General features: G+C 44.5%; 2 protein-coding genes across 2 annotated transcripts in view; both read right to left on the bottom strand.

Moving 5' to 3' along the window:
• Positions 1 to 9,511, bottom strand: part of ASXL2 (additional sex combs like 2, transcriptional regulator) — a 54,994-nt gene extending 45,483 nt beyond the window's left edge. Inside the window, exon 1 of the mRNA XM_009275117.1 lies at positions 9,011 to 9,511. Within this exon, the coding sequence (XP_009273392.1) occupies positions 9,011 to 9,047 (37 nt within the window). The 5' untranslated portion in view covers positions 9,048 to 9,511. The remainder of the gene's footprint in view (positions 1 to 9,010) is intronic.
• Positions 9,512 to 17,682: 8,171 nt separating this feature from the next.
• Positions 17,683 to 22,079, bottom strand: part of LOC103895541 (putative Polycomb group protein ASXL2) — a 63,126-nt gene continuing 58,729 nt past the window's right edge. The window contains exon 4 of the mRNA XM_019470969.1: positions 17,683 to 18,764. Within this exon, the coding sequence (XP_019326514.1) occupies positions 18,579 to 18,764 (186 nt within the window). The 3' untranslated portion in view covers positions 17,683 to 18,578. The remainder of the gene's footprint in view (positions 18,765 to 22,079) is intronic.

Raw genomic sequence — 22,079 nt, 5'->3', positions numbered from 1 at the left:
GGCTGCTCTCCTCCTCGAGTCTGAAGAGCTACTTACAACTAACTCATTAGCTCTCAGGTCTCTTTGATCATTGTTACTGCAGCTTGTCTCTGCCAATATACATTTTAATAAAAGAAAATAAGCAGTTTAAAAATCTCATATCCCGATTACGGAGCATCTCCAACTCACCTACATAGCGGCACGACCTGGAACCTGCCAAGGTTTGCACATTGCTCTCCCAGCTACCACCTCACCTGTGCCTGCGAGGTGTCTCACCAACTAAGCACTTAATGAGGGTTTGTTGCCAAGATACACACACCTGAAAACAAGCCTCCAAGGACAGCCCAAGTGCCTGCGGGAGCATTACTTGATTATTGTGTGTTTCATGAGCACATGAGAGTGATAAGCGGTTGTGCCTGGACTGTAGCAGTGGTGATGCCAATGCATTTACAGCTGAGACGGCACTAGCACAAGTGTTTAATTTTTGGAGAAGAACCATGAATTACCCACTACACTGAAGCTTCCCTATTTTCACCCCATGAAGTAGCATTTTTCTTCATTGGTGAAACCACACAGTTGACCTGGAAACAATTGATTTAGACAATTTAGGAATTCTCCAAATAACTTTTATGCAGAGAAATCGATGAAGATAATACGACGCCAATGATCACATTTAACACCAGCTCTAGGGTACTTAGCTGTAATATACGCCTGTGGCTCGGAGTCCTAAATTAGGGGTCAAGGAATAGCCAGTATAGATGAACTTAAACTGTTTCCCTGTATTCCCTTCTCTGCTTTTTACTTACTGTCACTTAAGCGTCGTGACTGCAAGCTCCCCGGGGCAGGAATCCTGCGTACAGCATCCAGCACAACGGCCTCTGATCCAGGAGCCATGCTAAAACAGGGTTGTAACATGTCCAGCTAAGGGTTTGCTATCGGAGAGCAGGAAACTTAGCTAATATTAAATTCAGTTTCTTCTCTGCTGTTGAGAGACCAGTTTCTAGAGACCACTGTGAAAAAATATCAAAATGAAGCTATTACAGCTCTTCCTCACACAGTTGTTTGCGATTAACTCTTCCTGATTCACTCCATATGGGAACGATCGCTCAGGAAAAGCAAGGTCCACATGTGGAATTAATTGTCAACAGCACTTCCAACTCACACCCCAAACTAATTTTCATTAATTTGCAAACGTACATTAAAAATAGCCGAGAAACATTAAGTCTTGTCAGCTGCAACCCAAGGGCACATCGGGCCTATCGGCAGCTGGAGCAGAGGCTGCAGCACAGCCTCCACAGCCACCCAAGGGCTGCTGCAGTGGGGCCAGCCAAAAAAGCAACTCCCGCGTTTTGACAATGGATTCCACAACTCTGAACTGAAAACAGAGAAAGAGCCAAGCTGAGATACTTACAGTTCTGGTGAAAAACGAACAGCACTTACAAACTTGCCTCTCTGTTGACCCCAAGACCGTGCTCCCTGTTCCTGTTCTGACCTGTGCCCTTGCCCACTGCTGCAAACCGGCTAAACTGAGAGTCTCAGACGCTCAGAAATGCAGGCGCAACGTCGTGGAAACAAAAAATTGTTGGTCTCTTTTTTTTCAGCAAGAAACTATGCAGCCAAATTTAAAGTCCTGGGCTGAGGCACTGCCATGGCAGTGTATTACACTGGTAAAATAAGGCTTTTAAGTGGACAAAAAAAATCAATTTCCCTACACTTTATTCTCAGCAGCAGCTGAAGAGATCCCGCTGATGTTAAAAGACACTCCTCCTTCCCCAGACAGACAACCAAGCCCCAAAATTAAAGTTTGGCAAGTGAAAAAGGTCTTTAAAAGAAGATTGCTGGGCAGCCTTAGCTACAGGCACTCCCACTTCCATTGCCTCCCAACGGCACCGAGGAGAACGTGCTGCTTGCTTGCAGAAGGAACGGGCAAGTCTCCCTGTGCCTATCTGATGGCCACCAGCACTGGTAGGACAAGCGCAAGGAGGAGAGAACGGGGAGGCAGGGAAAGCACACACAGCCATTTGCTTCGCACTTACTGAGAACGTTCCATTCTGAGTTATCAGCTGCTTGTGAATCAATGTGGTAACCAGCAGGGTAAATCTTTTGCATCTGTCTGAAATATACGGAAAGAAACTGCGAAGTCTTAAAGACATCAGCTCATGCAGCCTTATGAGACCACCAGCAAATCTTTAATGCTTCCGAAAATCAGGAAATTACTGTGGGCCATGTTTTGAGGGGAAAAGCATTAACGACTGAACTAGAAGATGGCAAACTGCTGAGGGCACAGGGAGTGTGGCTGTAGTGTTTTCAGTAAGGATGGAGACAGTCTGAAGCACCAATACACGTACTTCATTTTGAAAGATGTAATTTCCCACAAGTGATGAAAACACGAGCAAATCTGACTGGTAAGAGAAATGCTGCCAAGAAAGCGCAACTGAAAACTGCAGATCGTTACAGAGACATTCATCAGACCATCAGTAAGTCACAGGCAATCACATTACCCATTGGAAATACGGAATAGGAAAACTCTTCTAGAGGAGAAGCGAAGGAAGCCATTAAAATAAAAAATGTATTATATATTGCTATGAGTCCTTCACAGTTGAAGATGAATACCAAGCTGGTAGTAATCACTGGAAGTTAGAACTTTGCTACTATTGATGCTGAAAATACGAAGAAACAGTTATGTGGCCAATACTTACTTGAAAAGCAAAGTACAGGAGAAATGCCAGTTCCTCTGCGGCAAGCACAGGGCAGTGCTACCTAGCCAGGACTTTTAGAATACGTGTTACCCATTTCTTAAAAACTAAATTTCAGAACATTTTTATCCTCTATTGGATGTTTTTGGTCACTCAGGGCAAACACTGTACAACACCCATCAACCGTTATGAAGATTCCTCACATCCCTACATTTCAGTAGTGTGTGTGTGTATATAGAGTTTATACATGGTTGGACAGGAAATTCAACCAAATTCAGTGCACTTAAGACAAACACCATAACATGGTCAAGTCCCATTAGAGACACATAATTTGCATGGAGCTGGCACTGCTGCCGAAGCTTGACGTGCTAGTGGCAGCACGCTTCCCAGCTGTAAAGCCTAGCTGAAATACAAACACTCTCAGCTGCCTAAAATAGACCTCGCTCTATGTAAATAAACAGAGCTCTCAAAGGGTGGCAGGTTCTGCCTCAAACACAGAACAGTGCAATTGCTCTGTCAATGTGGTTTTCACGGGCACAACCAATTTTATTGCGTGAGACAGTTCATCTCCTTGAAAGACTGACCTGAGAAGAATAACGCTACACTTGGTCCTCTAATCGCTAACATATAGTTTAACCTAGTTTCCCTCCAGCATTTCCGAGTTACACAGTGACACATCTCCTTAGCACGTCTCTCCGGAACCTTTTTTTTTTGTTGTTTTTTTTTTTAAATGGTTTCTGCAATAGTGAAAGAAGGAAGCAGAGTCTGAAGATGTCACGGTCAGCCTGCCTGGCTGAATGCCACCAGACCCAACTGCTGCATACTGCGTGTCCTGGCTGCTCCTCACAGGACCTGTTCAGCAGCCAGGTATTACATGTGTAGAGCCAAAACGTATCTGACAGCAAAGAACATTAGGAGGTTGCCAAGATATCCAAGCATCGTATTCATAAATTGTGTGGAAAAATAAGCAAACAGTGAAGTGGCAAAGTTTGCTGATGATACCAAGTTATTCAGGGAAAAACACATGGGCTAACGGACAACTTGTAGGAGAGGGGACAATCACCACAGAGAAATGTTATCTTAGTATTCATAGAATCATAGAATAGTTTGGGTTGGAAGGGACCTTAAAGATCATCTAATCCAACCCCCCTGCCATGGGCAGGGACACCTTCCACTAGACCAGGTTGCTCAAAGCCCCATCCAACCTGGCCTTGAACACTTCCAGGGAGGGGGCAACCACAGCTTCTTGGGGCAACCTGTGCCAGTGCCTCACCACCCTCATCGTGAAGAAGTATTACGGTATTATAATAAACGCTTGTACAAAGGCCTCAGGTCAACAGTGGTCAAAGCAAGCAGAGTGATAGGAATTACCGGGAAAGAAATACAGAACAGAAACAAAACATACATGCATCTACTTCTTGAAGACTGTGTGCCATTTTCATATTGGCTCTAAAAACATCCAGGAAAGTCCAGCAAGGACGGAATGGCCCTTAAATGAGGAATGATAAGGGCCATTCAGCCTGGAAGAGATAACTGACAAGTGATACGATTAGGGTCCGTAAAATCCTGAATAGCATGTTAAAGTGAATAGAACAACGGTTCAGATTCAAACACAAGAGCTGGAGACTTCTGGATGACATGAAACCACACTTGTCATGTTCTTGTGCTCTTCTTGCACCTTCTCTATGGGTTACTGCTGTTGATCAATGCTGGAGCAGACTACCAGGCTACGCAGGCCTGTGATCGGACTCGCTATTGCCATTCTTGAGCACACCAAGCTTCAATGGGCACACCTGAGACTGAGCTGAGTCTTCATTCCTAAGACCTTGAGCTGTCAGACTGCCAGTGCTGAGGATCATGATTTCTGCCTTCAAAAAAACCCAACCCATCCTAGCAAGGTTTCTTCTGCGTGCAGACGTGGAAGACGCACAACCTCAGTATCATAGTTCAAAAAAACCCCAGTACTGATTCAATACAGAACAAGTTTAAGATTAAAGGGCATAAGGAAAAAATAGATGTAGAGAGGTTAAAGGAGGATCCCATCATGCCGGTGAAACAAGAAATTCAGGCTTTACTCAGAAATGGGTTCACATACAGAGAGATCAAACATCTCCTGAACGTGCATTTTGCTTTGAAGAACAAAGTGGGTCCTCAGCTGGCAGGATGGGCACCAAGGTGCCAACTGCACAAGTGCCGTGGGCTGGGAGGCCAGGAGCCCTTCAGCCCGTCACTCTCAAAGCAGGAATTCCTGCTGCATTTTCCCAGAGAGTGGCCCCCAAGCCTCTGCGATGACCTGACAGTGAAGGGTGCATCTGCTGTATGCAGACGCCTAGCCCCCCGGCCACTTTCCAGAGATCCATAGAAATGCCGAGGTTGGCAGGGACCTCGAAAGATCATCCTGTCCAACCTTTTGTGGGAAAGGCAGACCAGATGAGATTATCTAGCACCTTGTCCAATCACATCTTGAAAACCTCCAACAATGGGGACTCCACCACGTCCCTGGGGAGGTCGTTCCAGTGAATGATTGCTCTTACGGTAAAAAATTTCTTGTGTCAAGATGAAACCTCTCCCGGTGCAACTTGTACCCACTGCCCCTTGTCTTCTCTATGTGGCTCCTTGCGAAGAGATCTTTGTATTTTCACGTTTGTATTCCCTTTCTCCTACGACACAGAGCTTAGAGGGAGTGGCAGGTCATAGACGACCTTTCTTCTAGAGAGGAAAGGCACCCGGCATACGTTTTTGTGGGTAAAAATTGAACATGACACGGTATGTGAGGCTGAAAGGCAAAGCCATTAAGATTTTGTTTGACATGGAATGACAGAACGAACTGCAAAAATCTCAAAGGCAAGCCAGAGAAGCTGAAGTAATGAAGGAAAAAAAAAAAAACCCAGATGAGAAAGCTCATTCACAAAGCAGCCCCTGCCTCACACAGGGCTGCACATGCTTCGCTTCGTGTACCCATGTACCACTGGTGACAGAAGGTGGGACGTGAGCCTCTCTTCTGGGGGTACTGCATGGCAAAGCCTTCCCTGCTCCATGTGAAAGCTTGTACAACCAACTTCTGTATGTCCTTACAGACTGTCACTGAGAAGAGACTTTATCGCTTTGAACAAGAGCATGTCCATTGCTTTGGGGCTCCTGAGGTCGGAGCGGGCTGCCCCTCAAAGCCCGTCAGTGTTCATCTCCTGTCAGCTAGAGACCTACTGAGCGCAGAGAAATGCTTGGACGTGTTCCTGCCCCGTCCCTCGCTGCAGAGCCTGCTGTCAGGCTTGGCAGCAAAAATATTTCTAATTGTAATGCAATACAGTTGGAAAGTCTGAATTATATGGAACAATATATTGATACTCAGCGACTCTTAACAAACATGCACGCACTGGATTTTCCTAAGCCTCTAGCTCAGAGAAGCACCTGAGAAACCTGCTGAATGCAATCTGAAAGCTTTAGGACAGCAAAGCTCAGGACTGAGACAGAAGCGGTTTTACTGCTCCTCTGCTTGCCCTGCGCAGCTGCAGCCACACGCAACAGCTTTCAATTCCTCTTTGCCCTCAAACTCCAGCTCTTTGGCTGAATCCTTCCAGTTCATCGCGCCTCCAGCGCAAGTGGATGTCCCCGAGGGTGCGGGGACAGCACTGAGAGTGGGTGACCACCGCTCAGAGGACCACGCACCCTTCCCAGCTACCGCATGCCAGCGGCTGAGCTCCCCCGCAGGGCCCGACAGAGCCGCAGGGGGCTGATGCTGCCCTCCCAGATGGGCACCTTTGGGGTCAAACAGCACCTGCCTGGGGGAAGAGAATCCCTGAGAAAACTGGCTTTTTCTGAAAAATGCTTGCCATGTTAAATGGCTGCCCACTCTTCAGTTTTCTGCAAAACAAATTAGGGACTTACAAATCACATTTCCCTACGTTCCAGTGAAAATATTTTGGGGCCATACAGTACCTTAGAAATACTGTGCTTATGGGAATAACTACCCCAAAACAGCTGTCCTCCCCACATTGGTCAGGGACCCAGGGCAGGAGGGTCCCCCAAGGCTTCTCCAGTTCATGCACCAAACAGCAGTACGATGCCACCGACTCCAAATAACGCGTAAGTAACTACAGCTTCTGGCTGGCTCTTCTCCTTGCAGAAGAGGACGGGGAGCTGGGACGAGCCCTGCAGCGAGGGAGCGCAGGCGGTGAGCAGCCCGCTGGCGTGTCAAACAGGCTCTGAGCGCAGTTTAGTCAGGCCAAGACCGTAAGCTGAGAGTTTGTTAACGTGCTGGGAAAGGATCGCAAAAGTTCACCCGGCAAAAGCACAGACTGAAGGTGTCCTGCAGAAAACTGATCTGTCATTCTTCAGTAAGCCTTAGGGTTTTCAGTTGCTGAGGAAAATTCATGCATGGGAATTCACGCAAAAAATCTTCTACTGTAGATTTTAAGTTTATAACCCATTTTTCTACACGTCTAAAATGCCTACCAAACGCAGAGCCACGTGGAAGTGCCTGTGACCACAGCCTAATGACTGTTGCTCACGCAACTTAAAAAAATATGGTGCTTGCTGTGAAGTCTAACGGAAATACAACTTCTTGACTGCTAGAGAATAAGCCCTCGGAGGCTGTATAGCCCATTATGAAAAACTACAGCTCACTCAAAATCTGGATACTATGATATACTAGCATAAATAGAAGACACATGAACTTAAATAAAGGAAAAAGCAACATTTTTGGCTTCGTGTCTGCAGATTCCTTGGTAAATTGCATAATGTGATACTCAGGGAAACAGCTTCCTCATGAGTCACGAGCACAAGCAGGAATTGGCTGTATTTAGAAAAGCTGATATTTCTACCAAATCTTTAGCAGGAAGAAACAAAATGACATAACCCAAACAGAACTCTTTTTTAAAATATTTTCTGGCAGTTATTATGGGCGTGCGGCAGCAAAGCGCTTTCTGAAGGCAGTGCCGTGATCAGGCCACGGGTGTTAATTAAGGAAGCCTAGAGCCGCCGTCACAGCAAAGCTCTTATAGTAAAAGCAGGTAATGCCCTCCAACTGTGAACTGGTACTTCTGTGCATCCGGGCTCCCGAGGTTTTCCTCTATACTAAAAGATAATGCACAAAATGTTCAGGTATAGAACAGTGTTTTATTTCTTATTCCTGTTTTCCTAAGTATGGGCCATTGGCAGTGAACGCGTAGAAGTTCAATTACTCCAGATATTTTCCTTCACTGTCCTATTTAAGAAGACTTTATGGTGATATCCTATTTTAACCTTACTAAAATCTTCTAATCTATTTTCAGTAAATGACATTTTGCCAAATACAGTTACTTTTCACTTTGAAACTAATCTGGTCGAACAAAATTCTGACTGCCTGGGAGCCACGAGGGACCCACCGGTATGCGTGTGTGGTATAAAAATGCAAGACAAGCTGATCGTTGGCTAATGGAGAAGGATTATCCATAATCTTGCCCAGTTTGTTTCCCCCTTTTCCCTTAAAGTTCACTTTACCATCTGATTTTTTTCCCCCTTTTTTTTTCCTTTTTAATACAGCAAACTTTGGTTGGGTTTTGCTAGAGGAGAGACCTGTTACTGCAATGGCTCTCACAGAAGGTGTCAGTTATAGAAGCTAAACAAGATCCTTCTTTTTCAGGATGACTCTGGTTAGAAAGGGTACACCAGGGACATCGCAGACATTATAGGAAAATCCAATTTTGACAGCCATTTTCATTGTCAGAAGCCATGAAAGTGTGGGCAGCTCTATATTGGAACCAAATGCCTTTTATTTATTTGTACCAGCTTGCAAAGCCAGGTGTAGGCACTGATCGTGGTTCCACTCCAGTCAACTGAAGCTTTGCAGCTGATTACAGAAACACGACTAAGTTATAGATGTTTTATTTCCAGACACCATAAGGACAGACTATATTAGTAACCTTGAGCTCAGAAACAACCCTCGGTGTACAAATGAGGTGCGCACACAGACAACGATACTGAGCAGCTGTATTTCACGTTCATGGAGTGCATTACAACAAACCACTTGCAAGTTGTCCTACAAAACATACTACAGTGAAATGGTGATAAAAGCACCCAGAACTGAGACATTCACACTTTAAGTTTCAGGATGATTTAAAACAACACAGAACCCAAGGAGTCTTGGCAGTGTCCTTTTACAAGTACTGTATCCAAAAAAAGCTTTGTTTTTATCATCAAACTCCAAAGACGACAGCCGAGTAGCTGCTTCAAGGCCAAAGAAAAGGTATCTGTCTCACCTCTGATCGGCACAGAGAGACCCCAGCCAGAAAAGCACCCGCTTCATTCCCAAAAGCAAAAATCTGCTGCAGCTGCCCGCTGAAACAACCGCATCTTACCTTCAAGGGGAATTGCATAAAGCTGCTCCATGAACATCGCTGCTGCTTCTTAAGCTCCGCAGTCAATTCTGCTCCTGGCTTCCTCCCGCCTCCTGCTCACGCACAGATGTACAGGCAGTAATGCATGGGGCTTGTTTTTAAACTTTTTCCCCTGTGCTCCTGATTGGTCCCGTGTAATGCCCATGTGGGTCTACAAATGCACAAAGGTTTCTATCCTTTCTAAAATCAAAGTGTCAGTTTTGCTGCTGTCAGAGCACTTTATTTTTGTACATATAAGGAAGTAGCTGTTGATGTTATCTGAATGCGCTTCCTGTTTTATATGTATATGAGCAAAAATAATGTCACGTTAAGCTAAACTGCAGTCTCAAAGAGCTCAAGTCAAAGCCTCTAAGCAAAGTAATATGAGCATAGCTCATCTGTTCACCGTCTACCCCAGTTTGCATTCACCTCATTGATTTTTATTAGAATTCCGTATTCTCACAATAAAAACTATCCTCCCTAATCCTTAAAAAAGAAAAAAAAAGAAAAAAGAAGGAAAAAAAAAAAAGAAGCTGTACCCTGCACTAGCGCTGCTTCCTACCAGGACTCTCGGGATCGGTCGGATTACAAAGAGCTCGGTGGATGCTGACAACCCTATCTCAAACATCACACAGGTGAAAACGCAGCCAGCCGCCAAGCAATGCCACAAGACAATCCTGGCTGAAATTTGGGCTATTCTTGAATTTGAGTGAGTAGATTTTTTTTTTTTTTTTTTAAAAATGAGGAAGGAGGCTTTTGTGTATTTCATGTACACACAGACAGTCCAGGAAGTGGCCGGGTAGGAGTGCTGCATTCCAGAGCTGATGCTACACAGCTCAACTCTGAAGAAATCTTTTAAATTGGAATTTAATGTCTTTCTGGTTATTTTAAAAAAGAGCAAACGTACCAACTAAAAATAAAACTCGTTTTGAAGTAGAAACTCTTCTACTCTTGTGGAAGAAAACAGCAGTAAAAGGCATGGAGGCACCAAGGAGGAGAGCTGGCAGCATCAACACCACATCTTCTTATCCCCTGAAGTCAGAACTGCCATTGCCAGGAGGTCCTGCAAGGTGCAGGTTCATCCACTTCCACTTTCAAACGTTACCAACTGCAGAACTCGGAGATGAACCGCGGCTGGGAGTGAGCTGAAGCCATTTGCACTTTCTACTTTCATTATGCTTTTCACGGCAACTTCTTGGATATTAAATGCAAGTTAGTTTTTATACATAGCAAGATTAGAAAACTTCAGGTTTTGCTGGTGGAAACCAAAAGAATCTTTTCAGATGCATAAAGTAAATGAAATACTAAAAATGAAAGAAAATTGTCTTCCCCGTGGACTTCATGGCACAACTCTTATACGTATGTCTCTGAGACTGTCAGCTCTCTGAGTACAGCTGGTCTGCACTTTGAGAAGCTTAAACTGGTAGAAGTGTGGGTTCCACTTAGTGAAAATTACTGTCTCTAAAATAAGTTATAACGTGCAACCTAAGAAAGATGCCTTACCAATATTAGAATTTAAAAATGTTTCATGCAAAGATTTTTTTAACCATTTACCATCATAGTACCTTATTTTATCTCATTAAACAATTTTGGATCATTTAATTTTGGTGCAAAGTTACTTTACAGCCAAGAAACAGAGCTGGGAAGATAAACAAAGCATCTTATTTAGTGATGGAAGACTTGAGAGCTATCACAGCAAAATTAAGTAATGAGACCTAGAACTAGCAAAGTCCAACTTGCTGTACATTTATGTCCTGGCATCGACTGATTTGAATGTCTGCAAACAGGCAAGCTTCAGAAGTTTCTCTTGCAGCTGGGACAGCTGTATCGCCCTCATGTATTCTCACACGTCTACTAAAGCACGAGTTCAAGCTACAGCCTTTGGCACCGTTGGAGCAGCTATGGTGCCTCTTCTCCCTTCCCAGCCACCGAGCTTTGTGAAAAGCAGGAATGTAGTGATCTTTGTAGCCCCTCCAGCTACTCATTTAAGTTTGGATGAAATTAGTTTTAAAAACTACAGTTCAAAATCAGACCAAAATCAAGAGCCAAGCTTTGTTTCCAAACCTAAAAAATGATAATATCATAGGTGCACCCAACTCCGGACACGCTATTTGACCAGCTTGGTGGAAGTATGTGGGTTTCTGTAGCTAACGACAGAAGATGATACGATCAGCCTCACGTTCAGCCACGTTTAAGTTTCCCAGAACAAATAAGCAGGTTCCCATTTGCTGCCTGATCAGGGATGGCTTTTACTGAGAATCCCTAACAAGGCAGGTGCCTCCCGCACTTCAAGTGTCTTCATAGCTCCTCCACTGCACGCCACAGCTGCACCAAATATCAAACAAGCTTCCTGAAAAAGGAGGAATCAATCCAGGTATTAATTTAAATCTGTTGCCATTAAGCATCCTTCAGGAACTGAGTATTTCCCTACAGCAGCCTCCTGGCGCCAAGCTCTGCTATGAAAGCCTCCAACTCTGCCATTAACACAGGAGCCTTGGCTCTGCCCGCACCTCCCCTTCCGTAGTCATACCCTGGAAGGGAAAATGGCACCAAAAATTTGTAGGTTTTTTTGGAAGGTTAGTGTATCTTTGCTTTTTTTAAAGACATTTTTTGCAAAGAAGTCTCTTTTGTTTATGTCCTTCATTATGTATTTCTAAAATCCCTCATGGAACACATGGACTGACACAGACCTGTAACATCTAACAAGAGTCTCATACCAAACAGTCAGGATACCGTTTATTCAAAATGAACATGAGACATCTGAAGGTATTTATTTATTCAAGTGCACCAAACATGCCTAATTCTTTCAGCTTTTGTGCTTTCATTTTATATCTCTGAAGAAATCCTATGTTGCAGGGAAAAAAAAGAAAAAAAAAACCAAAAAAGAGATTGAGAAGACATTCCTACTGCTTCTTTGGAGCATTTTTGCTTTTGGAAAGGTGCTCGTCAGACATGCTTCAAAGTACTGGAGCTTAACGGACACGCGAGTGGCAGCAAGTCTAAACTATCTAGCTTGGAAAAAAAACCCAACAAACTGCTATCTGCTTGGATACCAAAATGATATGCTCATCGGTGAGAAGCACTGCAGGAGTCCCCGGGGAATCTCTAAAGCACTTGAGAGCCTCCCAGCGAGTGGGGTGGCAGAGGTGGCACCCAGGGACAGTCAAAGCAGCGCAGCACCGCTGCTCTCCAGCCTCACTGCCACAGCTGATGGAGCAAGACGAGAAAGAGGAAAGGGAGAATAACAGAGAAAGGAAATACGTGCTGCAAAACAGAAACTCAAGAAATGGCTAGCACAGAAAAAAGCCCTTGGGGAAAGCCCCCGGTGCGGTCACTCCCTTCCTACAGTGAATCACTGACACAGCAGCATCAACAGGCACTGAACAGGGCAAATTTGCCGGTGTGGGTGAATCTGCCCCCGTGCACTGCACAAGCCCATTTTCTTCTTTTGCCGTAAGAGGGAGCTTATCAGGAAAGAAAGTTCCAACAGCACACATTTCTCGAACCAAACTAACCTCCGTGGCTTTGGGGAGCGCTGCCAGCCGTGCTGGATGTACTGGGCACTCCTGCCCGCACCTCTGCTCCCCCGCATGGACCCTCCTGCCCGCCGGAGCAGGCTCACCCCAGTCCAGCTGGGCTCCCACCCACAACAGGAGGAGGGGTGCCTGAACTGGCAGGATTGGACCTTTTCTCGGTGAAATTCAGCTAATATCCCAAGCCAAAATCCAAGCTCTGCATGTGTGTAGTGCAAAAACAGCCATCCACAGGTTAAGAGAAACAAGAGGCTGTATTTTAGATGAGAGCAGCTGATTTAGCTAGGATCTATGCAAAGAAATGTATGTCCGTATTTCTATCCTCCCCGCCACAAAGCAAAATCTCAGTATTCTCACACATCTGAAGGTCACGCCAGAATCCAGGAGCACAGATTTCAGGACAGTGTATCATCATTGCCCTGCAACACGGCATAAAAGCAAAAGGTTGCTCACCTCCTCTCATAATGTAACAGTACAATGTACTTATAACTTCAGTCTTACCCAAATTGCTTAAAAAAATCCAACCCGCCCCATCAAAACCTTTTAAAGAGCAAAGCACCGGGTAACTTATTTATGCCTTTGAATGTTCTTTTGTGTAATATAGGCCAGAAAATTTTATTCTTGCACGAAGCTTCTGATTTCTAGCTCAACTAAGTAGTTTTGGAGGTTTTTTGCTTTTTTAAATAAAGAAAACATTTCTATCTACAAGGAAATTTCTAAAAAACTTCATGAGGTGTCACAGCAATACTCAACTTCATAAAAAGGAGAACCACACTAAAACACAGAAACAAGTTAAAAAGAAATTAAAAGGAGCATCTGAAAGGGTAAAACGTGCCAGTGGAAACTTCATGAGGTGTCACAGCAATACTCAACTTCATAAAAAGGAGAACCACACTAAAACACAGAAACAAGTTAAAAAGAAATTAAAAGGAGCATCTGAAAGGGTAAAACGCGTGCCAGTGGCAAAGACATCATTTAAATAAACCATAACAGATTCCTAGAGAAAGTGGTTATCACGTATCAGACATGACTCAAGAGTTAGAAATAAACTTGTCTGGTTTAGGAACAGAGTAAAGGAGACTACTTTAGGTCTTGCAGATCTTTAAATCCCGCAGATTAATAACCTATTAAATTTAACAGGAGGTAAAACCAGCTAGGCTTCCCCGCGGCGGTGGGTACCGGTGGGGTGTCCAAGGAAGCGTGCTACCACCCACACCATCCAACATAGGCGATCCGCGATGAGACACAGTTTGCAGGCGTAAGAAGTTATTCTGCATAACGAAAGATTAAACCTGATTGCAAAGAACCGCAAAAGGACCTCACGATACCACGTGAAGGGGCACTAAAACAGCAGATACAGCTCCGTGAAGATAAAAGGCAACATAATGATCAAAGGGAAGAACAACTCTGAATTAGCTATTGCTGCTCAGGAAGAGTTACCACAGATGAAAACATCAACTCAGTGCTCATCAACAGCCAAAAAAAGCAAAGACTTATGATGGAAAGGAATAAGCAAAAAATTGTCAAGAGTTGATAGAAGATAAAGTAAGAGAGAGGACAGACATCATTCTGTGTGTTCACAGAACATGCGTCTTTTGAAGCGTATGGGCATTTCCACCCACCGATCTCAAAAAAGACACAGTATAACTGAAAAAGATTCAGAAAATGAAATAAGGATAACCAAGATCGTCTGTGAGTCCTGGCTCTGTCGTCCCAAAGCCTTGCACCAGTTCTCCTGCTACATTGCCTTCTTTCCAAGTGCCGTGGGAGCTGCTGCACCCGAGTGTTGAGCACTGCTGGCAGGTCCACAAAGGCTGTATTGCTCTGGAACAACTCTCCATAAATTGTTTTCTTTAGAAAAGCATCCCTATATTCAACACAGTCAAGACTGCGGCTTTTAAAAGCCATTCACACAGCTTAAATAAGAGAAGTGTCATGGCTAGTAATGAAGTCAGGTTTGCTCTAAGATGTGAGGCGCATCCTGCTCTGCTACCTGCCAACCAGAATATTTATTTTATTGTCATCTTCTAGATAGTCTTGGTAGCCCCCAAGAAAATAAAAAAGAAAAATCAACATAATGCTGAAAAGAAAAGCAACATGGTATACAGTACAATACATACTAACATGTCTTACTGTCCATCTTATTTTTCTTGTTCAGGATGGCCTCTACCACTTAGTATTTAAAAGAAAGCACTTTCTTTTAATATGGAAAAGCGAGGAAAGTTGACTGCAAAGAAAAGAGGTTTCATCTCAGCTCTAATAATCAGCATTCAAATAAATCCTGTGTTCCTTCCCTCTTGGTCACCCTAGCTCGTTACTCATAAGACAAGTAACGGAAATGCTGAGCGCATCACTTAAGCTATGTCAAGGAGGAGTAAGTCATTATACGCCTCTCATCCTGCACCTTCCAAAGGCTGCGAACACGGCGTCTTGTCTGGAGAAGGCAGCGTGGAGCAGGACACGCAGTTACAGTACATTAGTACATTAAGAAAAAATTTAATTTTACTAGGGAATGGTCAGTGCAAAGCAGCTCATGGTTGATTTATGTTCTAAAGCATGAAATTCATGTTTGTCATCTTTGGCAACCGACGTCTGAGACCTAAATACATCCAGAAACATTGCTTTACCTTCCCAGCGCGACATGGAGTAGTATATTTTAACCACCCGTTCCTTGATCCTATTGTGAACCAAGACAGATTAAGGTGGATGCCGAGCTGTACTGCAGCGGACGACCTCCAACAAAGTGAGGGTAATGTCCTTCTGCCCGCTGGCAACAACTCCGCAGCACTGAGCACAACCGCTTGGTTTATTTGTTAACGATATATTCTGACTTTCACCATACAAGAACCATCCGACGACGTGCTCTGATGTACCGCGTACCCCTGCTTTTGACCCATTCCCCAGAATAAAGGTACATTTTGCTTTGGGAAAACTCCCTTCCCACCTGTCCATGACGTTTCAGTATTTCAGAGCGAATAGAGCCTACGGCTGTGTGTGTCCCAAGGGTGATTTATTTCTCTTTATGCCTTGCCCTGACAGCTGAAACGTGGCACTCCAGCAGGTAGCGAGATGAGCAGTCCTATCCTCTGCTTGTGTACAACCAGGCTGCTAAAAACGCATCTCATAACTCACTACCAGCTCACCTCTGCCACCAGCAGCAAAGGTGAAAGCTATAGGGGACAGGAGAGTTTAGTGCCTGGGAGGGTAACGCGAGAAGGTACTGTTATGTACCCTGGCATCTGGCTGTCTCAAAGATCCACCACAGCTACTCGCTCTTGTGTAACTGTAAGCACGGAGGCAATAAAAATGCCCGGCGAGGCGGAGCAGCTCTGCTTGCGTTCACCACAGACCCTGCAGTGCTGACGTACGGGACGCGCTTCCCAGGCAGCCGTCGGTGGCACGCACAGACTGGGAAAGATTTGCCTGTAGATGCAGTATGCTGCCAGCCAGCTTGTGGGATTTAATCCGAGTTGTAAACACAGAAAGGACGTGCTTCAGTTGTCACTCCTGTCATACCCTGCCAGTACGGGTGAAATCCAGGCGGGCTGAAGGCTCCACTGAACGCCTCTTAGTCCAGAAGCAGCTCCATACATCTGCAGCTCCAAAAATTCATTGTCTAGAAATGCCATCCCTGCTTCAGCAAACAAGCACGTTGTTTTTCACAAGTTTATTAAAGGGAACCTTAAGGAGAAAGCCATTTCCCTGCACAACCTGGCAATGCCTTCGTGTGACACTAAGTGGTACGTTCATTAATAATTACAAGTTGCTCACACAAAGAAACACAATCCTCGAGGGAGGGCATTTGAACGGAATGAAAACACTCAGTAACACTACTGACCAGAATTACTTTTCTACTTCACTGAGCATTTCTAATTTACTAATCACTGGAAGTTCATGACTTTCAGTGCATTAAAACCTATGAAAATATGACCTTTATGCTAAAGGTCAAAATGCCACTCCTAAGAAAAATCATCAGTACCAGACAACAAAGAGGAGCAAAATTCCTTTTTTGTATTTATATTGAAACCACTATCTTCACATTATCTGCATCTGAGTTTTGGGTACCTTTTGCCAGCCGTTTCAGGGTAAGATTTCCCTTCCTTCTCACTTGGGTTCCTAAACCACACACCCTCCTGCCTTTTCAGCCATTCGGTAACGTAGCATATAAAACTTTTATATAAAATGCATACATGTATGTCTACATAAAGATCTCGCTAAGAGAAACATGTTTTGTAAGTGCCCTTGCAGGTTTTTACATAATCTCGTAACATTGGAGGTGTAGGCAAAATAGCCGAAAAAACCCCCTTACTGACCAAGTATTTTGAGAGGATTTGTTAGAAATGAAAATATTTTGGCCAGACTTTCTATAGCTTTCCTTTCAAAGGATGAATTTGGAGTCAGGTTTTACTTCTAAGTGTTTTTAACAATTTGCTCTTTCACAGTGCTTTAAATGCTTAAAATTCTACATAATACTTCTACTTTTGTGATTTGCATTGTGACTCCAGGGAAAGCTCCAGGCAGGGTCTGGTCCACCTGAGCCTCACGCACCGTACAGTAAGAGCACGTTCTCACTCAATGACTCCCCGCCGTAAACCTTCCCACCGATGGAAGGGTTTCAGCAGACCCCACCGGTTATTGCAAGTCTTTAACCTCTTTAGAAAACCTCTCGCATGCTTCCACTCAGGTGTCCTATTGCATTGGAAAGAAGTTTTGAATAATGTTTCATTTCAGCCAAGAAATTCTGTGCATGACTGAGGAGAAAAGGAAAAAGGAAAGGATCGGATTGAAGGGTGAAGTTACAGCATCAGCAGCTGCACCAACAGCTCTCCGGGAATATCCAGAGCGCTTCATTCAGCCTGCTACCTCTGCCTAAAGGCAAGACTTCACGCTTCTTCACAAAGCTGTGAGTTATGAAGCATACTTATTTTTAACAGAGAGAATAACAACACTATAGTGAATAGACTCTCCCCAACTCAGAGAACAATGTATGTCGCATCCTCACATTTTATTACAGCTTTTTTTTTTTAACTAATTCAGCTTGTAGCATCTAAGCAGACAAGCGGATATCTGAGCAGAATTTTGAAGGAGGAAAGAATTCAGACAACATTGGTCAAATGAATCGGTGCTGAAACTAGAGGCGGGCAAGATGGGAACTTCAGTTTATTGCTAATACAGGATGTAAATATTACAATGCATTGTACAATATAATTGGCTGAGAGGTGCTGATTTCCACTTTTCCTGAAGACAGCATGATATGGCAGTATCTGACAAGATACATTGCCTCCTCAGAGTGGCAAAGATATCAGGATTCAAAACAGAGTGAAATCCACCATTTCCTCCGCCTGGTGCTCTTGCACTACTTCCGTAGAAAATCCAGAATCTAGATATCCTCGAAACATTGCTGAACCATCCAACTTCAGCAACCACCCAGACACAGCAGTGGAGCAAAAACCAGCACTTTACTGTATTAGCTAAGGTTGTAAAATGATTTAATGTTCAACAGTATTCAATAACTAAATATTGCCTGGTATATGAGGGAAAGGAGTCCAAAACAGGACAGAAGAAAAGAGTGCAGTGGCTGAAGCCCAAGCCCTAAGGGACCCGTCAGGTCACATAACAGGCTTTAACCTCAGAGATTCTGTGCTCATTCCTAGTCAGTGTTGTATCCAAAAGCATCAAAAGAGGCCAGAAATAAAAGGTGCAATCTTCTTGGGAAAGCTGGGGGATGGCAGAGAAAACCTGGAAGAAATAGATTCACTGTTCCTGGGCGTGAAGCACAGTGTGCTGGTCTGTGACTTGTGTCAAGGCCTTAAATACAGACACTTAATTACAGGTACCTTCTCCCCTTCGGTTCCTGCAACAGTAAATCAGCACTGGCATCACCAGTTCAATCCATGAGCACTTTACTATTGTAAAGGCAGATTTTAGGCTCCCGTAACAGCCTGTCTTTATAAGGCAACAGATGCGATGAGTAAAAACCTCCAAGTCCTTCACACACACAGACCACGTTAAAACCATCACTCCTGAAAAGGAAAATTACCTTTCCTTTTCCATCTGCTTTTCTTCCCATCTTTGTTACTGCACCTGTCGCTGCTGCTGCTGCTGCTGCTGCTGCTGTTCTCAGAGCTCTGAGAGTCGGACTGGGCATCACTGCTCTCCTCTGAGCCATCAGAGAGCTCCTTCAACCCGTCTGGAACATCCTTCTGCAAATGGAAGAAACAGATACAGTCACACACCCCGCAATAAACTCTCCCAATTAACAAAATTCTTAAAAGTAGCGGTTTTCTTCATTTACCAAGCACTGATTGTGGATTTTTTTTATGCTTCAGAGCAATGTCAGAACTGCTTAGCCACTGGCCTCAAACATGCACACTGCCTTCTGCGAGTCCATATAAAATACTTAACACAGTGCCCAGCTGGCACGTCTTTTACACCGCCCTCATCATCACTTTGCAGGTATGCTCTTCCTTAACTTCTTCTCCATCCCTAATCACTAACTCCAATACGTTCCCACTTTACGAGAAACCCAGTCAATTTTTGAACTTCATGATAGAAGAGAAACAGTTTGACGGCTCAGTGTCCCACGGTCCCAGGTAACGTTCTTTTTCCAACCAGGTCCACAGCAGCCCCTGGCCTGCCGGCACAGGTCCTTGCAAAAATGGACCTGGCAGGTGTTTCTGTGTGGTGAAACATCTGCGCTGCCAAAGGCTGCAGTGGTGGGTTCACATCCATTCATCTACGTGGTTTTAGGCTGTTAACAGTCAGCAGAGAACCAGCAGCGGTTTTCACCCTGTCCACACCTAAACCCAGACTGCCCTCTAGTGATTATCCCGCCGGATTCAGATTTTAACCTACATTGCAGATTAATGCTAGTTAGTGACAACAAACCGTTTTCCGCTGATGAGATCTTCAGTTGTGGTCGTTAATGTCACCACTGTCCAACCACCCAAAACTGCTCTGGACACCTCGCAGAGGCGCTGAGCCAAGAAGGGCAGGACAGCGGCCGGAGGCACCAGCTCATCCCCACCTGACACTGGCCATCCCCATCCCCGCTCCTGGCCCATCACCTCGGCCGAGTCATACGACACACCTGAAATTACGCTGTTGTCCTTAAGTCCTCATTAGTAATGTAACTGAAACCTGTAAATGTTTACTGTACAAGGCAAACAGGACAATGGTCGCAACAGCTGGACAAACAAATAGGGCTGTGTGCATCAGATGGCAAAAAATCCTTCTGTTAATACCCACTGGAAAGAGTAAATCAAAACACGTCTCCCTTTAACTGGAGACAATTGATTTCTTATCCTTTCTCTGAAATTAGAGCTATGACTAATTTCCACATGTAAGGCCAAAAAGTACTTAAGACGACACAAGTGTTATCAATTCAATTAATTCCAGATTTCTTCCATCAGCAAGGTGAACTAATAGCTTCAGATATTCAATTGTATTTTCATCCTCCACTTCAGAAATAAAGGTTTTAACTGCACATTAAAAGTTACTTGTAAACCACAGCGGAAGAGAAAATATCACCAAAAGCAGGGAAAAAAATCTTTCTGTCTGTATCAAGCGTCACCAAAGTTGACAATGATTAAGCTTGCATATCCCTAATGCTGGCACTCCCTTCATTAAACCTCCTTTATAGCTTAACCTTTGGAAAGATAATTTAGTCACCTGAGACGCAGTAATCACACATTTATCTATTTCAGTTTTTTCAAGATGTCTCTTTCTAAGTCTTCTGCTGAGAGAAGATGAAGCCTCGGCGTGGGGTGCCTTCACCTCCTGCCAGGTAAGGAGGAACACACGAGCAGCTGGAAAGCCTGGACTTCTTGGCTTTTCCTGACTTGGCATTTCTGGTGGGAGGGGGTAAAGATGACGGAGCCAGACTCTTCTCAGTGGTGCCCAGAGAAAGGGAGACAGGCAACAGGCACAAACTGAAACACATAAATTCCACTTCCACGCAAGTAAAAACTTCTTTACTGAAAGAATGAGGAAGCACTGGAACAGGTTCCCAGAGAAGCTGGGGAGTCTCCATCCTTGTAGGAGTTCAAGACTAGATCATGACTGGCCGCGGTCCTGAGCTGCCTGCTCTAGTTGATCCTGCATTAAACGGTGGGTTGGACTAGACAATCTCCAGAGGTCCCTTCCCACCACCACCATCCTGCAATTCTAACCTCCCCTCGCTTCCGCAGACAGCAGCCACGTTAGCCAACAAAGCCCATACAATGTCAACGGCTTTCCTTCCAGCTGGGCCTCTTCCTACCAGTGAAAGATTTTCATCAGTATCTTCTGATGCGGTGTCCACCGCCTGCACTGTGGATCCTGCGTTCTCTCGAAATTTCCATGCAAGATGTCAGTATAAGATCTCCATTACCATCAACTCCTGCATGCACCTGCAGCTCACCCTATTGCAAGTTCTGCTTTCGAAGCAGAAGTGAACTCTCAACTGCAGAACCGTCTTCTCCAGACTATACTTGTTCTTCTTTCAATAAGTGAACTTATTCCTTTTAATCAAATAAAATTTGGTCTCTTAGCTATCAGTCCTATAAATGCATCTGGTAAGATGGCGTGCACTGGTTCTAGTATCTGTGCTAAAAGTTGAACTAGTCAGACTTCTTCAAATAGCACGTTAAAAATATTCCTCCAGACTGGAATCTTTCAGGCTGCTGGCGAACAGCAAATGCCCCACATAGCATGGAAAAAATCAAAGGTAAATGCGTAAGAGCAGAACTACAACACGATCATCCGAACAGGGACAGACGCTATTTTGTATTCAACATTAGCAATGAATTTGGGACCAACAAACCTGAAGAAGGCAGGCAGAAACACAACCAAAAATCATCAAGCATAAAAACACTGAGAGGTCTACGTGAAGGTCAATGAACCGACGTACCAGACTTCCAAACAACGCGCCTTGCAACAACTCGACACGGCTGGTGGTTGCTGGGATAAAGGCAAACCTCGGTGCAAGCAGGGGCCGCGTGGTTGCTGCCGTGCCATGGGACTGGGAGCTCACGTGCTGCACCGAGAGCAAGCGTGGCTGAAGGAGGGGGACAAGGGAGCATCTGCAGCCGCTCAGCGTCCCTCCTCGGGCAAAGACACCCCCAGCATTCCCACCTCGATGGCAGTGATGCAGAGGAATCCAAGAGAGAAACAAGGGCATCCAGAAGCGAAAAAAGTCTGAGACAAATATACACAATGTGTGCGTGCCTCGCACATCGGTCTTGTTTAGATTTTTCTATTTTACTTTTTACGTCTTTGATCTTTTCTCTCTCAACCTCCTGCCAAAATGACTCCAGTTTCTCAGCGCCAGCATATCAATTTTCAGTCTAAATCCTACAAGCGTCCATGGAAGGTGAGAGCATCAGCTTCATTAACGTTATCCAGTCATGGGTCTTTTCAATGCAAAGTACAGGGGGAAGCAATAAATAAAAATAAACAGAGACACAAACTGGATAAGCAGCAGGTACTAGAGACAACGCCAAAGACCAAGAGGCTCCAGTCACTAACTAAAGGGCCAA

The sequence above is a fragment of the Aptenodytes forsteri genome, unplaced genomic scaffold, assembly GCF_000699145.1.
Source record: "Aptenodytes forsteri isolate BGI_AS27 unplaced genomic scaffold, ASM69914v1 Scaffold192, whole genome shotgun sequence".
In the NCBI taxonomy this organism is placed as follows: Eukaryota; Metazoa; Chordata; class Aves; order Sphenisciformes; family Spheniscidae; genus Aptenodytes; species Aptenodytes forsteri.
The sequence above is the reverse complement of the archived record's forward strand: the minus strand, read 5'-3'. Positions and strand labels throughout refer to the sequence as shown.